The 19,873-nt window shown below is 42.6% G+C and overlaps 1 protein-coding gene across 1 annotated transcript in view; it reads right to left on the bottom strand.

Moving 5' to 3' along the window:
* BLTP1 (bridge-like lipid transfer protein family member 1) overlaps positions 1-19,873 on the bottom strand; it is a 242,134-nt gene that overhangs the window by 199,157 nt on the left and 23,104 nt on the right. The window contains exons 3-6 of the mRNA XM_065404647.1: positions 10,054-10,183; positions 5,044-5,160; positions 3,013-3,091; positions 2,220-2,284 (exon numbers count right to left, since the gene is read on the bottom strand). Coding sequence (XP_065260719.1) covers positions 2,220-2,284; positions 3,013-3,091; positions 5,044-5,160; positions 10,054-10,150 — 358 coding nt within the window. The 5' untranslated portion in view covers positions 10,151-10,183. The remainder of the gene's footprint in view (positions 1-2,219; positions 2,285-3,012; positions 3,092-5,043; positions 5,161-10,053; positions 10,184-19,873) is intronic.

The raw sequence follows: 19,873 nt of genomic DNA, 5'->3' as shown, positions 1-19,873 counted from the left end.
GTACCTTTAAATAGGTACAAAGAATCCTCTTTCTTAAATGCCTGGCTGGCGTACTTGCTTACATACTTAATCACCAGATTTGGGGTTGAAAAGAAATTTTCTCCCAGGTCAGATTGGCAGAGACTTGGGAAAGCAGGAGGTTTGCTCTCCTTCCACAGCATTGAGGGGAGGGAGATAGGTGAGATATACCCAGATAAACTTAATCGACACCCTGCCATAACAGGGGCCTTGGGTATTAATGGTAGCTTAGTCTCCCCTTTCTCCACTCATAGTGCACAACAGTTTAGTATCCCAAGGCCTGAAATGCTTTAGTCTAATTAAAGTCATTGGGCTCAACGTAGAGATCAGGATGAAATGTAATGGCCCATGATATACAGGTTGGACTAGATGGTCCCTTCCAACCTCAAGCTCTATGAAAGGCATATAGCAGTCTCTATTTATTTTAGGAGTCAGCAAGGAGGCTAATGTGGATCTGGGAGCAGGAATGAATGTATGAAACCTGGGATCACAGGGGAATAGAAGACTGATGACTTGAAGTTTACTGAGGAGGCAGAAGGGCCATAATATCCCCTCAACCTAATGGGAAGCCTGAGGAGCTTCTGAGCTTCGCAGATATCTACATTATGATGGAAGGAAAACCCCAGGGAACTTAAGCGCTCCAATGGAGCTCCATTAAGAGATTGGCCTTCCCTGATTACATTTAAATCCTTACAAATGCAGGGAATTTTTTTCCAGAAGGAACACAAAGAGATTTGGAATTTCTGTTCTTTTTTTACTAAAGAAATATAAGCTCGTGGTAGTTCACTTTTCATTTTTAGAAGCATTATAGTACATAGACATTTTCCTTCAGGAACATTTAAGCTCTATTTCTTTTTTACTTTATTGCAGATTTGAACAAATTTATGCAGCAATAATGCCTGGCTCCATCAGATCTCTACACCGCTCTGGGTGACAGGCTGCCACCAGAACAAATTACACAAGAACAAAAACAAAAAGATTTTTAAACGCAATGCGCTATTGGCCTTCTGCAATTTAGTCAGGTAGTCAGCATGTGCTAAAGGTGGAATATGCCAAATTGGTGAAGGAGTTTGTTTTTTAAGAAGGAAAAGAAAAAAAAAAAAAGAGCAGCTCTGCTAAAGCAATCGTGAATAAAGGCAGCAGGGTAGTTTTCTTTCTAAAGAGCAAATCAAATTACTTAATGAATACTATTTCCTTAAGAAGCAACAGAGGGTCCTGTGGCACCTTTAAGACTAACAGAAGTATTGGGAGCATAAGCTTTCGTGGGTAAGAACCTCACTTCTTCAGATGCAAGTCTTGCATCTGAAGAAGTGAGGTTCTTACCCACGAAAGCTTATGCTCCCAATACTTCTGTTAGTCTTAAAGGTGCCACAGGACCCTCTGTTGCTTTTTACAGATTCAGACTAACACGGCTACCCCTCTGATACTATTTCCTTAAGGTTATTTTGATATTACATCGACAATCTTCTTTCAAAAATGCCAGAAAAATAACCATTGTTCGTAACATTTGCTATTTTCTGTACAAGTGTTCAAAAACAGTGGTGCACACTTCAGCCAATTTATGCTGTTTTAAGTTCCAATAGAAACATTCTAAGTCTTGTAGTACTTTCCAGATGCATTTGTTGAACATGACCTGAGCCAGTGAGGAAACATGATTAAAATACTAGCTATGGGAATATCAAAAGCAGGGAAATCTGAACTCCCATGTGGAAACCCTGCAGCCAATGAGAAGTAAATTTGTAAACTGAATGGGTTACAAGTATTTCGCCTTTTAAAATTATTTACTATTGTTTCCACTTAATTGAATAATTGTGAGAAGTCATCCACCTTTAGAGTAAGGAGAACTTGATTTTAATACTATTAATTATAAACTTACAAGACTTGCTAACATCTCCAAAAAAAAAGTTCAACAACTTTTTCTCCCCTCTATTTTTTTACAGTCAGTTTAGTATTTGGAAGAGCCAGATGAACACCTCTACAGTAGAAGTTCCCTGTTTATACACAGAACTGGTACTACAAAGGCAACAGCAGTGTAAGCTTCCTCATCACCACCTATTTGTCTCACCTTGACCTAAAGACACCACCTCTCTATGGTAAATTTAAATACTTTCAAAAGAAACCCAGTGACAAACAAACAAAATGCCAAGAGATCATATTTCTAAAACTCAATTCAAACTTTGAAACATTATGAATCAACTTACCATGTTGTTTCTGCTTTGGATTGTACATTTTCCACCAGCGAAATATAATAAATCCATCTTGGATTCTAAATTGGATAAATTACATAAATAGGAATTTAAGAACACGGATAGATCTTTTATGTACAGCAGCTTGAAAAACTGCCTTAAACATTGTAGAAAGATTCCCTTCTTAAATCTGTATGAACAGCATTACAATAATAGATCCAAATAACTAACGCCCAATCTTTATGTTATGCAGATGCACTAGTGTAACAAAAAAAAGCCTCACTTTCAGAATCCCTCATTTGTTTCCCTCTTAATGCTTTGGACCTCTGGCTGAAAGAATCACCAAACAACGTCTGCTCTACATTTCATGTAATTATTAAAATTTATGAAAAAAATGAAGTGTAAGCTGCTTGGCTAAAATAGATCTTTCAAATATTTTAATAGAACTTGGATTTTAAGAGTTTTACTTTTTACAGTTTTATAAAAAACTTAAATAAGAGGGCAATGAAGTGAAAGACATTAGGGAATAGAATTTTCCCTTATATTCTGAAAAGCATTCTCTTAATACAGTCAATAATTTTTACTAGATTTATATCTGATACTGGAACTTTTCAATTTACAGCAACAACAGCTGAGAAAGGGTCAATGGGGTTATACAATTGTAAGAGGGAACCAATTTGGCCCCATATCTACTAACAAGAATCAGTTTCATGTTAAAGATGTGCTATTTCTTAATGTAGTCTTACCAACAGGGAAGAAAAATATATGAACTAGTGGGAACCATAAGAGTAAATTGACAAACAAGTACCTGATTGACATGTCTTCTGTAATGTAATAGATTTCACGAACCATGACTTTTCCGGACAGGACAGAGAATGAAAAGGAACCTATTTTAAAAGAAAGATTTCATGTAAGGCTTTTGTCTGTGGGTTTAATTTCTTTTTCTGAATGGGAACAACTGATTCTTGAAACAGTTTTACTTGCGATTCTGGGTGCCTGGGTTTTTGCCCTTATAGACAACTTTCAGAGAGAGTAGAGGACTCAGAACTTCCTGAAATATCAAGCATCTTTAGGGTGTCTCAAGCTGGGCAACTAAAAATCACTAGTTACTTTTAAAAATGTAGGCCTATATAACTAAGTTTGAGAAAAGTGATGGGATGACTATTCTGAACATGTAAGATATGTATCAATATCACTGGTTACTACAGATTGTATATAGTTCAGTTAACTTTGTCTCATCTTCCAATTATTTAAGATTCACCATAAAATACACACAATTTTCTGGTGGTAGTAAACCTAACAGCCTTCAGGCCTAGGCCTTCAAATCTAGCAATCTCATCTGGAGCTTTGAACATTTGGGGACAGAGGAGTTAACAAGTAGACACATCAGCATGGCTCAATTTCCTTTGCAACAAGGCAGGGTGGTGATGGGCCATATATTCTCCCCAATCCTTTTTAACCTTACTTAGAAACAAGAAGTTATGCAAAGTAGACATAAAAAAACCATACTTGTTTTAAAATGACATCAACAAACCAATCAGCGCTAGTCCAGAAATGGGACTAGTGGGATCCAATATCCATGATGTTATTGATTGCGAAAGTTAATAAAGAACACCATGTATTTTGGGTAGCTATCTCCAGTTGCTTTTCCTTAATACAAATTTCACTGCATATAGTTTTTTTTTTTTTAAATACAGCATATATATCAAATACTTCATCCAACAAGTGTTGAAGTCATTACAGTTCATAATAAGTGTTGGATTTGAACATGGTTTGGAATTTTTGGATCTCAGATTCCGTAAAGGATCAGTAGATTAATACAATTTTTCTATCTTCTATTTTCATTGTATACATGATCAGTAGCTGTAGAACAAGTCCAAGATTAAAAAGACAATTTATTCTGAGTAGCACAGAGAGGGAGGCCTGGGAGATTGGAGAGGAGAGAGAAAATTAAAAGGACAATCAGAGTCAGGTTGTGGGATACAACTTTTCATGATTCAGCATCATATATATTTTTGTAATGTGGGCGAGCACCCAAGTGATTTGTACTGACCTGGTTTATTCCATAAAAATGTTTTTAAATTTAAAAAATAAAGGAGAGTTAATGGGTTTTGACAAAGCTCCTTACCAGTATGAATTCTAAATATTACTGTCCCAATAAGAATTAATTGGATGAGCTAGTCCGCCAGTTTATTAGTAATACAATACACCACCATACACAAAGTAAGAGTTTGAGATTCCAGTCCACTCCTTTGCTCTGGATTTGCAGTAGCTAGCTGCACTGCAGAGACAGTGCACTCAGCCCAAAGGGTGGGAGAAGGAAAAAAAAAAAAATCCTCATGTCAGTCAGCAACAATTTATCTGATTGATTCACAAGGAGCACTGATGGGCTCCAGAGTGAGCCCAAGCCAGTTTTCTTCAGTTGGAAAAATGGGTATTATGATGTATGGCTTTTGAAAGAGAGGGGAAAGATAACAGTGAAAGTTAACATGTGATTTCTTTAACAAATGAAAGTATGGTACCTTTGGGTTTTATAATTTTTGTAATCAACCTGAATTGACCATAAAACCATAAGGAATTTCAAAACAGGAATTTACTGGGATTTTTAATCCACATTAAGAATCATCCTGGAGTTATATGTCAAATACTTTTTTGTTGAAAAAATACTTTGTTTGTTGAAATCAACTATTCTGGTTATTTTGAAAATTACTTTAGTAAACAGAAACTCTTAAGATGTACCCTGTAGTTTTTAATAAGTTACGTTAGGATAAACGACAAAATATTATCAAAGATAATTATTAGATTCACATGTAGCCATATTACAGTAACAACAACTTACCAATATGGATGTAGCCATGTTTATATAATCTGTTCAGAACCAATGTTAAAATAAGTCCAACATTTCGGGAATTATAATAAGTTAGATAGATAATCCATCCACAAGACAAGATTGTAGCTGTTGAAAACATTAACATATTAAAGTTACACTTGTGTGACCCGATAAAAGCATTGTATACCAAAATACAAAGCCCAGTAACAATGCCCCCTCTTCTCTATTTTCCCCTCCCAATTAAAAAAAACCCATGCAAAAACATGTTTGTTAGGGTTACCATATTTAAAAAATAAAAAAAGAGGACACTCCACGGGCCCTGGCCCCGCCCCTTTCCCCACTCCCGGCCCCGCCCCTTCCCCAAAGTCCCCGCCCTAACTCCCCTTCCTCCCTCCTAGCCATGCGAAAAGGGCTGCCTGAGCGCTACCGGCTTCACGGTTTGCCGGGCAGCCTCCAGACCTTGCGCCCCCGGCCGGCACTTCCCCAGCGCAGCTGGAGCCCGGGAGGGGAAGCGCTCAGCCAAGGGGGGCAGGGTCTGGAGGCTGCCCGGCAAACCGTGAAGCCGGTAGCGCTCGGGCTTCGGGCAGTCCCCATGCCTCCGGACCCTGCACCCCCGGCCGGGCACTTCCCCTCCCGGGCTCCAGCTGCTGTGCTCCTCCCCTGACTCTTCGGCTCTGTTTAAGAGCCGAGCTGCCCGAGCGCTACCGGCTTCGGGCAGCCCCCATACTTCTGGACCCTGCGCCCCCGGAGCCTGGGAGGGGAAGTGCCCGGCCGGCAGCTCAGGGTCCGGAGGCATGGGGGCTGCCCGAAGCCGGTAGCGCTCGGGCAGCTCGGCTCTTAAACAGAGCCGAAGAGTCAGGGGAGGAGCACAGCAGCCGCGGGAGGGGAAGTGCCCGGCCGGCAGTATTTTTCCCGGACATGTTCGGCTTTTTGGCAATTCCCCCCGGACGGGGGTTTGATTACCAAAAAGCCGGACATGTCCGGGAAAAACCGGACGTATGGTAACCCTAATGTTTGTAATTAACATGGGCTTTTAACACTGGGGGAGGGAAGGTATAGGTTCTCCATTGACCTTCTCTCTTCACTCCCACTATCACACAAAAAGTATTTCCCACAACCCAAACAAAACATTATAGATTTGATGGTCCTCTGACTATGTGCAGCCATATCCACAACTAAATGGGAACTAAAATGAGAAAACAAATCCTAGCCAAGCTATAATCGCCCCTGATTCAGCACATCATCTCGATGATTTCCAGCCTTTACATCTTAGCCCAGCAATTTGTCACATAGCAGTACTTCATGCTAATACAATACCTCTCATTTTTATCAGCAGTGTGAAATTGGAATTTGATGGAAAAAATCATGGGAATTTCAATCCAATTAGAAATATGCCAATCAAAATAAATTTAGGTCTTCTAGTCCCAAAAGTAGTTTTTACATTAGTTGATTAAAATCAAGTAACCTATTTCTAACCAAAATGGTTCACAAAGTTTCCAGAAAGGTCTATCTGAAGGGAACAATCCCAGGCTGGCATGGGATGGACTAGTTTTAACTGGCATTGTACTCATCTCTAATTGATTTATTTTATAGTTTTAAATAATTGTTGTCTGACTTCAAAAGAATATTTCAAGTTTCATTCACTCCCACCACACACGCGCGCGCGCACACACACACACACACACAAAACACAAGATCTGGGCACTTAAAGTTAACAAGTTATTTAAAAAGCAGTGCTTAACAGACATCTTTGAAAATTACTGACAACTCTTTAGGTGGAATAAATCTTTAGATGGAATATATCTTTAGATACATTTGTTTATAAATACTAATTGCATTTATATTGGCTATGACTCCTTTTCTGATTCAGTTGTTGTGAAATTTTAGGTTTACGAACAATGGTCCAGAACCTTGCAAAGATTTATGCAAATCAATAGGAGTACTCACAGTGCATAAATACATACTTAAACCTCTGCAAGAGAGACTTGGCACCTATTTCCCTTAGGATTAGGCCACACCCCTCTCCTCCAATCAGGTAGGCATTCTCAGAGGTCACCTATCAGGCTGGGTTCTGCAGATGAGATGGGTGGGGTAATGCCTAGTCTGATGATCCAACTGGAAGTGCAGGGGGAAGGAAGGGGAAGCATGAAATAGGCACCGAGTATCAGGACTGAGGTGGCTGTGCACACACTCATTGGCAGATTTTTAGGTGGAGATGTAGGCACCATCGGATTTTAGGCACCTACAGGGTTAGGCAGTAGCTGAACAGGGGTTTGAGGATGTGAATTTTGGGCTTTCTGCATCTAGTCAGTGTTTTAAATAGGCAAATTTGGGAAGCTTTTTTAAATCCTTTGTTGAAATTACTTTAATCTGTAAGTGTTTTCCCCTTTACCCGCCAAGTTCAGTTCTTACCATCAAAAAGATAGACCCACCCCCCCAACATTAAGGAATATAAAAATGAAAAAACACTGAAGATAACCTAAGAATCATTTGTACCAAGTTCCAGGGGTGTTAGAACAATTTTTATAGTGGGGGTACTGAGAGCCATTGAACCAAACTGTAAACCCTGTATATAATGGAAACCATTTCAAGACAGGGGGTGCAGTAGCACCCCCAGCACCCCTACTTCCAGTACCTATACCAAGTTCACAGAAACATTATAAAGTTGAATTCCACGGTTCATGAATAAATGGGAGTCAATTGCAATTTGCATAAAAATCCTTTATAATGGGGATTAATTGCTAATTTACATAAACGAGACACATAACCAGTGAACTGCCAATTGCAACTGTCCTCAAATGCTGAAACTATTAAAATGTAGTTCCAAGCAACCTGCTATGTTAAGAACTTTAAAAATTGCATACTACAAAACAAATACTGGTTGTAAACCAGTTTGAGGCCTTAAATCTTTCACTTAAAGTGTAAAATATTAATATGTAGTGCAAGTTTTGTAGTACATTAGTGACTATGCAGCTTTGCAATTTCTACCTTATTAGTTGCAATCAACAGGAAAGTTTTACTGTCTGTCCCAAGGGGCCTTCTGGAAATGGGGAGGAAAATTTAGCAGAAAGTATTCAGCTCTATAATTCATTCTTTATTACAATCCACCAGAACCAACATTTGGCAATTTTAGTATTTGGTTGAGGACACTTTAAAAAAAAAAAACAAAAAAAAAAACACTGCAGCTCTTCCTTAGTATGAATTTTTATCTTCATCCACTGACCAAGACTGTTAGGGGCATGAGTGGGTTTGAGCTGTGTCAATTGCATGCAATACTTTTATGTTTTATTTTATGTACCCAGATCTCACAATAATGGGCAAAAAATACATTTTAAAATTAAATACAAAAGTAAACAAAAAAGCAAACTTTTTGTTTAGAGTTATTGCAAAGAACTGCTTGCTTTGTATTTACCTTCCAACACTAGTAATAATTTCCTCAGAAAATTTAGTGAAATAAAGTTCCAACAAAAAAATTGAAAAACATACCCACGTACCAGCTGTAATATATTTATTCCCACAAGAGTGTCATTAATATTTGTACATTTCACCTCACAACACCTGGAGATAGTCTCTCAGAGACCAGTTTCAGAGTAGCAGCCGTGTTAGTCTGTATCCGCAAAAATAACAGGAGTACTTGTGGCACCTTAGAGACTAACAAATTTATTAGAGCATAAGCTTTCGTGGGCTACAACCCACTTCTTCGGATGCATGGGTTGTAGCCCACGAAAGCTTATGCTCTAATAAATTTGTTAGTCTCTAAGGTGCCACAAGTACTCCTGTTATTTTCTCAGAGACCAGTTTATTTGTTACCAGATAAGAGTTAAAATACACAGAATCACTCAAACATCTCCACTAGGATTTACTTCCAACACACCAAACCCATGTGAATAACTCTCTAATTTCCTTTTCCAATTTAATAAATCTTCATATAGTTTATTATGGGATTGGCCTTGTCGTTGGTGTGAGACCTAAAGCACAAGTGACCTGGGGTCAGGGACTGGTCCTTCGGGATCAGAAGTAACCTGAATATTTTGCTGTGATTCTTGGTGCAATTGGCCATCTACCATAGAGATATGCTCACCTGGATGGCAAGACAGACTGGAGTATCCAAGGGGATCTGTGACTCTGTGTTAAAGCTGTTCAAGTGCCTACAGAGTTTGCACTTGGTTGGTGAAATCTAAGTTTAGAACGCACAACCAGTTAGGGGTTTGTGCCTTGGTTTTTAATAGTCTGTCCTGAGGTTGGTTCTCATGCTCTTGCATCACCCTTATACTGTGTAACACGCTGTAATGCTCCTATTATGGTTTGGTGTGATGTAGAGGCTTTACTGTCACTCACTTGAGTAACCTGCATTACACAACTATGGCTTCCCCATTCCAGAACAATGTGACTGCCCTACACTTGTGCCACATACCTAGTATATGTGCGCTATCTCATGTGACAGACACATAAGTGCATCCTGCACTATACACTTATTGCAACACAGACCACTACTACTTTCAAATCTTTTAGAAAACTTAGTCATTCCTCCACGTAACAGGAAAAAATGAAATATATTGTTATGGTACTGCATTCTTGTGTGTGTGGATATATATATAAAACATAAATCAAATAGCTGTTTTAAACTCTCTGGTAGTAGAAGGTGCTTTGCTACTGGAGAGACCTTCTTCCAGATAGAAGATATAAAATTGTACCCCCAACTTCTTGTTGTCAGTGAAGTTCCCACAGAGGCTTTTTTTTGGTGGGAGGGGGGAAAACAGGAGTAGAGTTAACCTTAGTGATCAGGCCCAATTCCCTGAGGTTTTAAATTGAAAGCAATTATTTGTTTCCTTCTTAAATTGTGTAGTAGTGTTGCTGGGTGCTATTAAACAGCTGCATGGTGAATGAAGGGGCTTCTATCTGCAAATATTTTGGGATCTTTCTGGGTAACAGATGCTATATAAGCATCCAATTATCTAGAAAAGTATGTTTAATGGATTCACAAAAACGTTTAACAAAACCAGAATATATTCAACTTACCAACTAATAGCCAAACAACATTGGAGTCGTGTTCTGTCAAAAAGTGTTCCAACTGTGTGATACTTGGGACAAAACTGTCATTTTTTCTTTGTTCCATTGCTAGATTGCTGTTGTATCAGTGTCTAAAGGGCTGAAAGAGAAAGATTCCAAACTGAATAATATAGCACAGCAAAACTATCAAAAAGTTCCCACACAAAACTATGTTAAAGAACTCATAATGGTTTAGCTCTCACATAAGGCAGAAGATAAGAGTTCACATTCATACCCTATCCCAGGGGTTCTCAAACTTCATTGCACCCTGACCCCCTTCTGACAACAAAAGTTACTACACGACCCCAGGAGGGGGGACGGAAGCCTGAGCCCACCTGAGCCCAGCTGCCCCGGGTGGAGGGGCCAAAGCACAAGCGCCACTGTTCCGGGGGCGGGGGAGGGGGGCAAAGCCAAAGCTTCAACCCCAAATGAGGGGGCCTGTGACCTGAGCCCCGCCACTAAGGGATGAAGTCCTCGGGACTCAGGCTTAAGCTTTGGCCCCAGGCAATGGGTCTCAGGCTTCGGCCCCGAACGGTGGGACTTGGTCTTGGGCTTTGGCCCCTGGCCCCAGCAAGTCTAACGCCAGCCCTGGCAACCCCATTAAAATGGGGTCACGGCCGACTTTGGGGTCCCAACCCACAGTTTGAGAACCACTGCTCTACCCCATACAAGGCAGGCCAACCTCGTACAAGATTTGTAAAGTTGACTCTAATATTAGAGTTCCCCATATACCTACTTTCTGAGGATTGGGAGGATAACTGCCCAAGATTATTTCAAAAACTTTAGCATCAGAGCACCAAAATATTTTCCCTTTAACTTCATCATGATTCCTAGCTATCCTTTCAGCCACTCCGGTGCCTGCTGAGAAGCCACTACTGAGTAATACAAAGTGCTTCTTCCTGCTACAATGAGTATACTTCCTCAGCACACTCCACCTCTGCCAAAATGGAAATGAACCAAGTCATGAATTGTGTTCTCCCCCACAGGGTAGCAAGACTGAGGACCCATCTAGTAACTAACAAGCTTATAACAGCACAAGTCACACCAAAAAACATGTTATCCTTCCACAATGTAAAGGCAACTAATATATACTAAATTAGTTAACCCACAACAAGGAAAGCATTACAAGCAAATGTGGATAAAAGAGAGTGTACCTTTCACATTAACACACAGGAAATTCACTTCTGCAAAGTGTTGCTTTCAGAGCAGATTTAAGTCACAGACAGTATGTTTCACAGGGATTACTGTACTCTCCAGGAGAATTAAAAAGATCGATCAGTTTTCAGAACTGTGCCTCAAGGCACCAACTAAGGCATATAATAGCTCAGAAACATATTGCATGACTTTTCTTTAAATTTCTTAAGTTCATAATGCCAAACAGAAATGGAGAGTTCGACTTCCAAAAAGGCAGGTGCATCAAAGTGTATGTGCACCAATTAAGTGCATATCTGACCATTTGCACACCCATTCAGTGATTACTTTTCCATATTAGGTGTACAACTGAACACCGAGTGTTTTTAAAAAAAATTCAAGCCTGTAATTCATATTTTTTTCCAGGGAAGTTATGCCTGGCAGCCATTAAAAGAAGACTAGTTCTTCCTTCTCTTTTTTTCCTTCCTTTCTAAAAGGTAATACGATAGAAGATGGCTTCATGCCTTTCCCTTCTCCTTGGGGGGAGGGATAGCTCAGTGGTTTGAGCACTGGCCTGCTAAACCCAGGGTTGTGAGTTCAATCCTTGAGGGGGCCACTTAGGGATCTGGGGAAAAATCAGTACTTGGTCCTGCTAGTGAAGGCAGGGGGCTGGACTTGATGACCTTTCAAGGTCCCTTCCAGTTCTAGGAGATAGGATATCTCCATTTATTTATTTATTTTATTTTATTTCTCAGTCCCTCATGCCAGCCCAGAAATTAGAGTCCTAGACTGGGACCCTGTCTGAAGAACCCAGCATGGTTTTCAGTCGCCAGGTGAGTGCACAGTTACATGTATGCACAATTGCCCAACTTTGCTAGTTTACATCAAGCTCCAAATGAGCAAGCATGTGAAGATTCAGGCACCTGCAATCAGGATCTGTATGCACACAAGCAGATATGCTCAGCTACCTGAGGGCTGAAAGATCTTTTCCAGAGATTTTTCCCTTCAAGTCTCATCAACCCAAACATGCACAAAACAGCCTGGAAAGCTGGCCTAGAAAGCATCCATTGAGAGGCACCAGCTCTTCATAGCCATCAAGCTTTGTGTGCATCAAGAGTTACCACCAAGCACTAATGTGACAGGAAGTTTACAACTCTTCCAAAACTAGACCTCTCACTACACAGAGGCCTGATCATGGCTGCACCCTTAATGCACAGGTGCAGAGAGGAAAAAGATAACATTATCTGAAATTTGTGCTCCCAGCAAGCTTCTCATCTAGGAAGTTGGTTGGATGGTTGCCACAGAGGCTGCCTCACATTCCATGTGCTGGGGGAGAGAAATCCTTTGTCTTGACCCCTTTCTCATGAAAGGTGAAAAGGAATAAGGCAAAGATTGCTAGTGGATGGACAAAAGTGCTAGTCTCTTAGATGAATGGATGCACATGGGAGCATGGATGGGTGCTGAGAGGAGATGCCATGGCAACATGGTCTAATACTTAGATCATCTGTGCCAGTCCCTCAGGCTAACTACATCTGTGCATAGAGAGGTAAATTGGGGGGAGAAGGGAGGAAAGACATCCCAATGGGAGATTGCTTTATGTGTTGGGTCCTTAGTATCTACTCATGCTTCATTTTCCCTGAGTAGTGTCTTTCAGTGCTGCCTGGCATGAGCATTTCTTCTTTAGGACAACTTAATGTCTTCAGTACTGAAATTCCTGCTGCCCTGAGAGGTAGGACAATCTTCACAGCATCCTGCCATGGAAAGCTCCTGAATAGGCAGACTAGAAAACATCACAAAGAGCTCCATTAATGGGTAAAAAGCAATGACTTCTCCCTGAGCTTTGTCTGTTGGCAATTAAGATTGGAATCACCACCATCAATACTTGAAAGAAACATTTCCCAAACTGAAAAGGATAAAAAAAAATCAAAAACAAAAAAGCCAAAATGTAAGGCATTATGGTGTTCACTGCCTCAAAAAACCCACTGAACTATAGAAATAATGCTACACCCCATCAGGACAGTACTGAGCTGCACCGTCTCCACCAGTAATTATCATCTATAATATTGCCTCAGCTTTCTATCGAGCATACACCATAAACTCCAGGGGACAGGGACTGTGTGTCACAGTTCCTGAGTTAGTAGCACCTTTATCCCCTCTGTGGCATCCTCAAGGGTCACCCCCTCTTAGGTCTCCTCAAGGGTCACCCCCTCTTAGGTCTCAAGCCTCTAGCAGTCACATTTCTCAGGGAGCTAGACCTGGGTCTTAGGTTGCAGGCTCCTGCAATTTACTGTGATTAGCTCATGAAGTCTGATTTTATGAAGCAAAGTACTATTTATTCAGAACAAAAGCATTACAGAAAAAACATATACAAACAAACAGCTTATATGCATGTCTAGCTTTCTAGTCACCCAACCTCCACATGAAGAAAACCCTGACAGGACTAAAATACTTCAGGCCTTCCCACAGAGTCTGTCTCTGGGCACAGACTCAGTCAGTTCTTGGATCAAGTGCAAGTGACCCTCTTCCTCAGATCAGGTCGGTCACTTTATGCAGTTTCAAGTATTTTGTATTCTTAGGCTTCTTGAACCAGGTCAGACCAGTATATACTATTTCCCTTGAAGGTATAACCTAAAAAAAGACTTGATATCTACATTGTTTCAGCATTAGGTATTTGCATTAATTACACATCATTGATTTTATTTCCTGAACAACATCCCTTTTACTCACCACTGAGACAGAAATATGATCACTAGCAAGCCATAAAGATACATATAACACTTATAAAGCTGACACAATAATCTTTGAATATTCCATGTTTCACATCTGCCACACTGTCTTTTCCCTTTCTCCCTACAGAGACCAATGCAAACTGATGGCATTCCAGTAAAATGGAATGCACCTGTCCAAAAACTACAAAGCTATTAGAGTTCCCACCAGTTGCATGCTGGAAGCATGGACCCATTACAACTAGCGTATCTGGAGAAGTAATTTGCAATTAGGAAAACAGTTTATATAAATGTGAGATAACTGACTCAAATAAAAGCCTACCACTTCTGGACATTACGCAGCAGATTCCAATTTTTGAAATAAGAACTCGAAGTTGAGAGAGCTTGAATTACATCTCAAAGTCAGAATCAATATTTCAGAGTTTCAAATTAGTTTTATAGCTATACAGTGCAATGTGACCGTGTAATTAGGTGATGTTTCAAAAAATCAGTGTTGAAATGAGATCTTTCATCTTTGACAGAGACATCAAAGTCTATCACAAAACCTAGACCATTACCTCTCAATCAATCTTCTTCCTAGGTAATGTACACACTCAATGTCTATAAGAACCAAGCGGAATATTAGTCATTCATTTTATTTTCAGTTTCACTAGTATGAAAAGATGTGTTGACTGACAGAAAGGACGAGAAAGAATTAATCTAGAGGAAGAAGAAAAATCACTCACCAGAGCAAACTACTCAAGCAGTGGCAATATTCAGTGTTACTAGAGTACATGGCTCAACAATCATCCGCAAGAAAAGATGAATACAAACCAAAAATAAAATACAATCTGTCAGGATTGAGTGAATCTATGGTCCTTTAAAACAGTATTACCAACATTGGAACATTGCTAATCCAGGAGCAGTAGTCTACTGACTCATTCAGAGGACTGAAAGTCAGGAAATCTATGTTCTGTTCATAGGTTTGGCCTGGTCTACACTACGACTTTAATTCGGATTTAGCTGCCTTAATTCGAATTAACGCTTGACCCGTCCACACAACGAAGCCAGTTAATTCGAATTAAAGGGCCCTTTAATTCGATTTCTGTACTCCTCCTCGACGAGAGGAGTAGCGTCAAAATCGGTATTGTTAATCCGAATTAAGGTTAGTGTGGCCGCAATTCGATGTTATTGGCCTCCAGGAGCTATCCCACAGTGCACCATTGTGACCGCTCTGGCCAGCAATCTGAACTCGCATGCACTGGCCAGGTGGACAGGAAAAGCCCCGGGAACATTTGAATTTCATTTCCTGTTTGCACAGCGTGGAGAGCACAGGTGACCACAGAGAGCTCATCAGCACAGGTAACCATGCAGGCTGATAATCGAAAAAGAGCACCAGCATGGACCGTACAGGAGGTACTGGATTTGATCTCTATATGGGGAGAGGATTCAGTGCTAGCAGAACTGCGTTCGAAAAGACGAAATGCCAAAACTTATGAAAAAATTTCCAAGGGCATGATGGAGAGAGGCCACAGTAGGGACACAGATCAGTGCCGCGTGAAAGTCAAGGAGCTCAGACAAGCCTATCAAAAAGCAAAGGAGGCAAACGGTCGCTCCGGGTCAGAGCCGCGGACATGCCGCTTCTACGCTGAGCTAAATGCATTTCTAGGGGGGGCCGCCACCACTACCCCACCTCTGACTGTGGATTCCGAGCTGGGGATAATCTCATCAGGTACACCTGATGATTCCGTGGAAGGGGAAGAGGAGGAGGAGGAGGACGAGCTGGCAGAGAGCACCCAGCTCTCCGTTCTCCCCAACAGCCAGGATCTGTTTCTCACCCTGACTGAAGTACCCTCCCAAGCCTCCCAAGCCAGCACCCAAGACCATGACCCCATGGAAGGGACCTCAGGTGAGTTTACCTTTTAAAATATAAAACATGGTTTAAAAGCAAGCATTTTTAATGATTAATTTGCCCTGAGCACTTGGGATGCATTCGCAGCCAGTACAGCTACTGGAAAAGTCTGTTAACATGTCTGGGGATGGAGCGGAAATCCTCCAGGGACATCTCCATGAAGCTCTCCTGGAGGTACTCCAAAAGCCTTGCCACAAGGTTTCTGGGCAGTGCAGCCTTATTCCGTCCTCCATGGTAGGACACTTGACCACGCCATGCTAGTAGCAAGTAATCTGGTATCATTGCCTGACAGAGCCTGGCAGCGTATGGTCCCGGTGTTTGCTGGCATTCAAGCAACATCCGTTCTTTATCTTGCTGTGTAATCCTCAGGAGAGTGATATCGCTTAGGGTAACCTGGTTGAAATAAGGGAATTTAATTAAGGGGACAGAGGTGGCCGTTCCTACTGGGCTGTTTGCCTGTGGCTGAAAAGAAATCCTTCCCTGCATTTAGCCAAGTGCAAAGGGGGGGGGGAGGATTGGCCCAGAGCTTTTCGCGTTTTGCTAGCAGGGATCTTCCCTGATACCAGCCACGCGGTGGGGGGAGGGAGAAAGCACTCATCCCAGAGAATTCATGGCGGGTGGGGGGGGGTGTTAGTTTGGTTCCTGCAGGGATCTTCCCTGATACCAGCCACGCGGTGGGGGGAGGGAGAAAGCACTCATCCCAGAGAATTCATGGCGGGTGGGGGGGGGGTGTTGTTAGTTTGGTTCCTGCAGGGATCTTCCCTGATACCAGCCACGCGGTGGGGGGAGGGAGAAAGCACTCATCCCAGAGAATTGGATGGGGGGGGGGTGTTAACCTTCAGCAGCAGAAAACAAGCTAACAGGAAAACTGCAGCACAACGGGCTTTGCTTGGTATGTGGGAAAGCAGGGCGCAGAAGCCTAAAGACAGTGGCTTACCATGGCAGCATGCAAGGTGAATTCTGTTGCCCGGACCTGCGTCTGTGATCTCTAGCAGCAAAGCCACAGGCACTCAATATTAAGAGGCAAAATGCGACCTTGCACAGAAATCACATGTGCTATGTAATGTGAATAGTATACACCGTGAAAGAGTATAAGCATTGTTCTGAAAAATGTATCTTTTAAAAAAATTCTCTCCTTTTTTCACTCCCTCCAGCAGGTGCAAATGTTTCAAGCCTCCCTCCTCCTTCCCGAAGGCTATCCCAGATAAGGCGTCGTAAAAAAAAGACGAGAGAAGAGATGTTTTCCGAAATCATGCAATCCACCAGGAATGAAAGAGCTCATCTGAATGAGTGGAAGGAGACGGTTTGCAAGTATAGGAAAGAAGCCAGTGACCGTGAGGACAGGAGGGACCAACGTGAGGACATGAGGGACCAACGTGAGGACATGAGGGACCAACGTGAGGAGAGGAGAGACGCTCGAGATGAGAGGTGGCGGCAGGAAGATCAGAGGAGTCGGGAAGCAACGCTGGGGCTGCTGCGTGAGCAAACAGACATGCTCCGGCGTCTGGTGGAGCTTCAGGAACGGCTGCTGGAGAACAGAGTGCCGCTACAGCCCCTGTATAACCCCCCTACCTCCTCACCATGTTCCATAGCCTCCACACCCAGACGTGTAAGAACACGGGGGGGGAGGCTCCGTACACCCTCCCATTCCACCCCAGTGGACAGCCCAAGCAAAAGGCTGCCATTTTTTTAACCTTTTTTTACTGGGCTTTTCCTTCCCGCAGATCCTCCTCCCAAACCCCACTCAGGTTCTGTGCCGCTACAGCCCCTGTATAACCCCCCTACCTCCTCACCATGTTCCATAGCCTCCTCACCCAGACGTTTAAGAACACGGGGGGGGGGGGGGAGGCTCCGTACACCCTCCCATTCCACCCCAGTGGACAGCCCAAGCAAAAGGCTGCCATTTTCTTAACCTTTTTTTACTGGGCTTTTCCTTCCCGCTGATCCTCCTCCCAAACCCCACTCAGGTTCTCTCCCTCTTTTTATAATCAATTCATAAAGAATAAATGATTTTTAAACAATGGTGACTTTATTTCCTTTGAAAGCAAGCTGGGGGAAGGGGGAGGGTGGGTTCCTTACAGAGAATGAGTCAATAAAGGGGGCGGGTTTTCAGGAAAGAGCAAATTTTTGCAGCGCTTCATCGTGTGCTCTTCTAATCGCCCTGGTGTCTGGCTGCGAGTAATCAGCAGCCAGGCGATTTGCCTCAGCCTCCCACCCTGCCATAAAGGTCTCCCCCTTGCTCTCACAGAGATTGTGAAGCACACAGCAAGCAGTAATAACATTGGGGTTATTGGTTTGGCTGAGGTCTGAGCGAGTCAATAAGGATCGCCAGCGACCTTTTAAACGGCCAAATGCACATTCTACCACCATTCTGCACTTGCTCAGCCTGTAGTTGAACAACTCCTGACTCCTGTCCAGGCTGCCTGTGTATGGCTTCATGAGCCATGGCATTAAGGGGTAGGCTGGGTCCCCAAGAATAACAATTGGCATTTCAACATCCCCCACGGTTATTTTCTGGTCCGGAAAGTAAGTCCCTTGCTGCAGCCGTTTAAACAGATTGGTGTTCCTGAAGACGCGAGCGTCATGAACCCTTCCCGGCCAGCCCACATGGATGTTGGTGAAACGTCCCTTGTGATCCACAAGTGCTTGCAGCACCATTGAGAAGTACCCCTTGCGGTTTATGTACTGGGTACCCTGGTGCTCCGGTGCCAAGATAGGAATATGGGTTCCATCTATTGCCCCACCACAGTTAGGGAATCCCATTGCAGCAAAGCCATCCACTATGACCTGCACATTTCCCAGAGTCACTACCTTTCGTAGCAGCACCTCCGTGATTGCTTTGGCTACTTGCATCACAGCAGCCCCCACAGTAGATTTGCCCACTCCAAATTGATTCCCGACTGACCGGTAGCTGTCTGGCGTTGCAAGCTTCCACAGGGCTATCGCCACTCGCTTCTCAACTGTGAGGGCTGCTCTCATCTTGGTATTCTGGCGCTTCAGGGCAGGGGAAAGCAAGTCACAAAGTTCCATGAAAGTGCCCTTACGCATGCGAAAGTTTCTCAGCCACTGGGAATCGTCCCACACCTGCAACACTATGCGGTCCCACCAGTCTGTGCTTGTTTCCCGGGCCCAGAATCGGCGTTCCAAGCCTATAACCTGGCCCATTAACATCATAATCTCCAAAGCACCGGGGCCCGCGGTCTCAGAGAATTCTGTGTCCGTGTCCATGTCCTCATCACGCTGGTCGCTGCGCTGCAATCGCCGCCTCCTCCTCCTCGCCTCTTTTTTCTGGTCCTGTGTAAGCATAAACTCCACGAGAAAGCGTGAGGTGTTTATAATGTTCAAGACTGCGTTCTGGAGCACAACGGGATCCATGCTTGATGCAGAATGGAGTCTGCAGAGTTCACTCAGGAAAAAAGGCGCGAAATGGTTGTCTGCCGTTGCTTTCAGGGAGGGAGGGGGAGGCTGTACCCAGAACTACCTGCGACAATGTTTTTTGCCCCATCATGCACTGGGGTCTCAACCCAGAATTCCAAGGGGGGTGGAGACTGCGGGAACTATGGGATAGCTATGTAAAAGCTACCCACAATGCAACGCTCTGGAAATCGATGCTACTATGGTAGCTTGGACGCACACCACCGAATTAATGGTGCATAGTGTGGCCGAATACATTCGAATTTATAAAATCGGTTTCCTAAATTCGAATTATATAAATTCGGATTAATCCTGTAGTGTAGACATACCCTTTGTCACTGACATGTTAGATCTTAGGCTATTCACTTTACCTCTCTGTATCTCAAATTCTCCATCTGTCCAATGAGAATAAGCATATACCCATACCATACCTCAGAGGTATATGCTGAGTCTTAATTAACTCTTATTCAGCAGATTGAGATTCTCAGTTGGAAGGCAATATAAAAATATATTATGCTGAAGTTTTATTATTATAAGGCAATCTACCTAGAAACGAATATATCTACATTTTAGCAGAACTCCAAAGAAGAAGGTATTGGGGATGCATGAGGTAGGAGCAAAATTCTGA

The sequence above is a fragment of the Emys orbicularis genome, chromosome 5, assembly GCF_028017835.1.
Source record: "Emys orbicularis isolate rEmyOrb1 chromosome 5, rEmyOrb1.hap1, whole genome shotgun sequence".
Lineage (NCBI taxonomy): Eukaryota > Metazoa > Chordata > Testudines > Emydidae > Emys > Emys orbicularis.
This window is presented reverse-complemented; position numbering and strand designations above follow the sequence as displayed.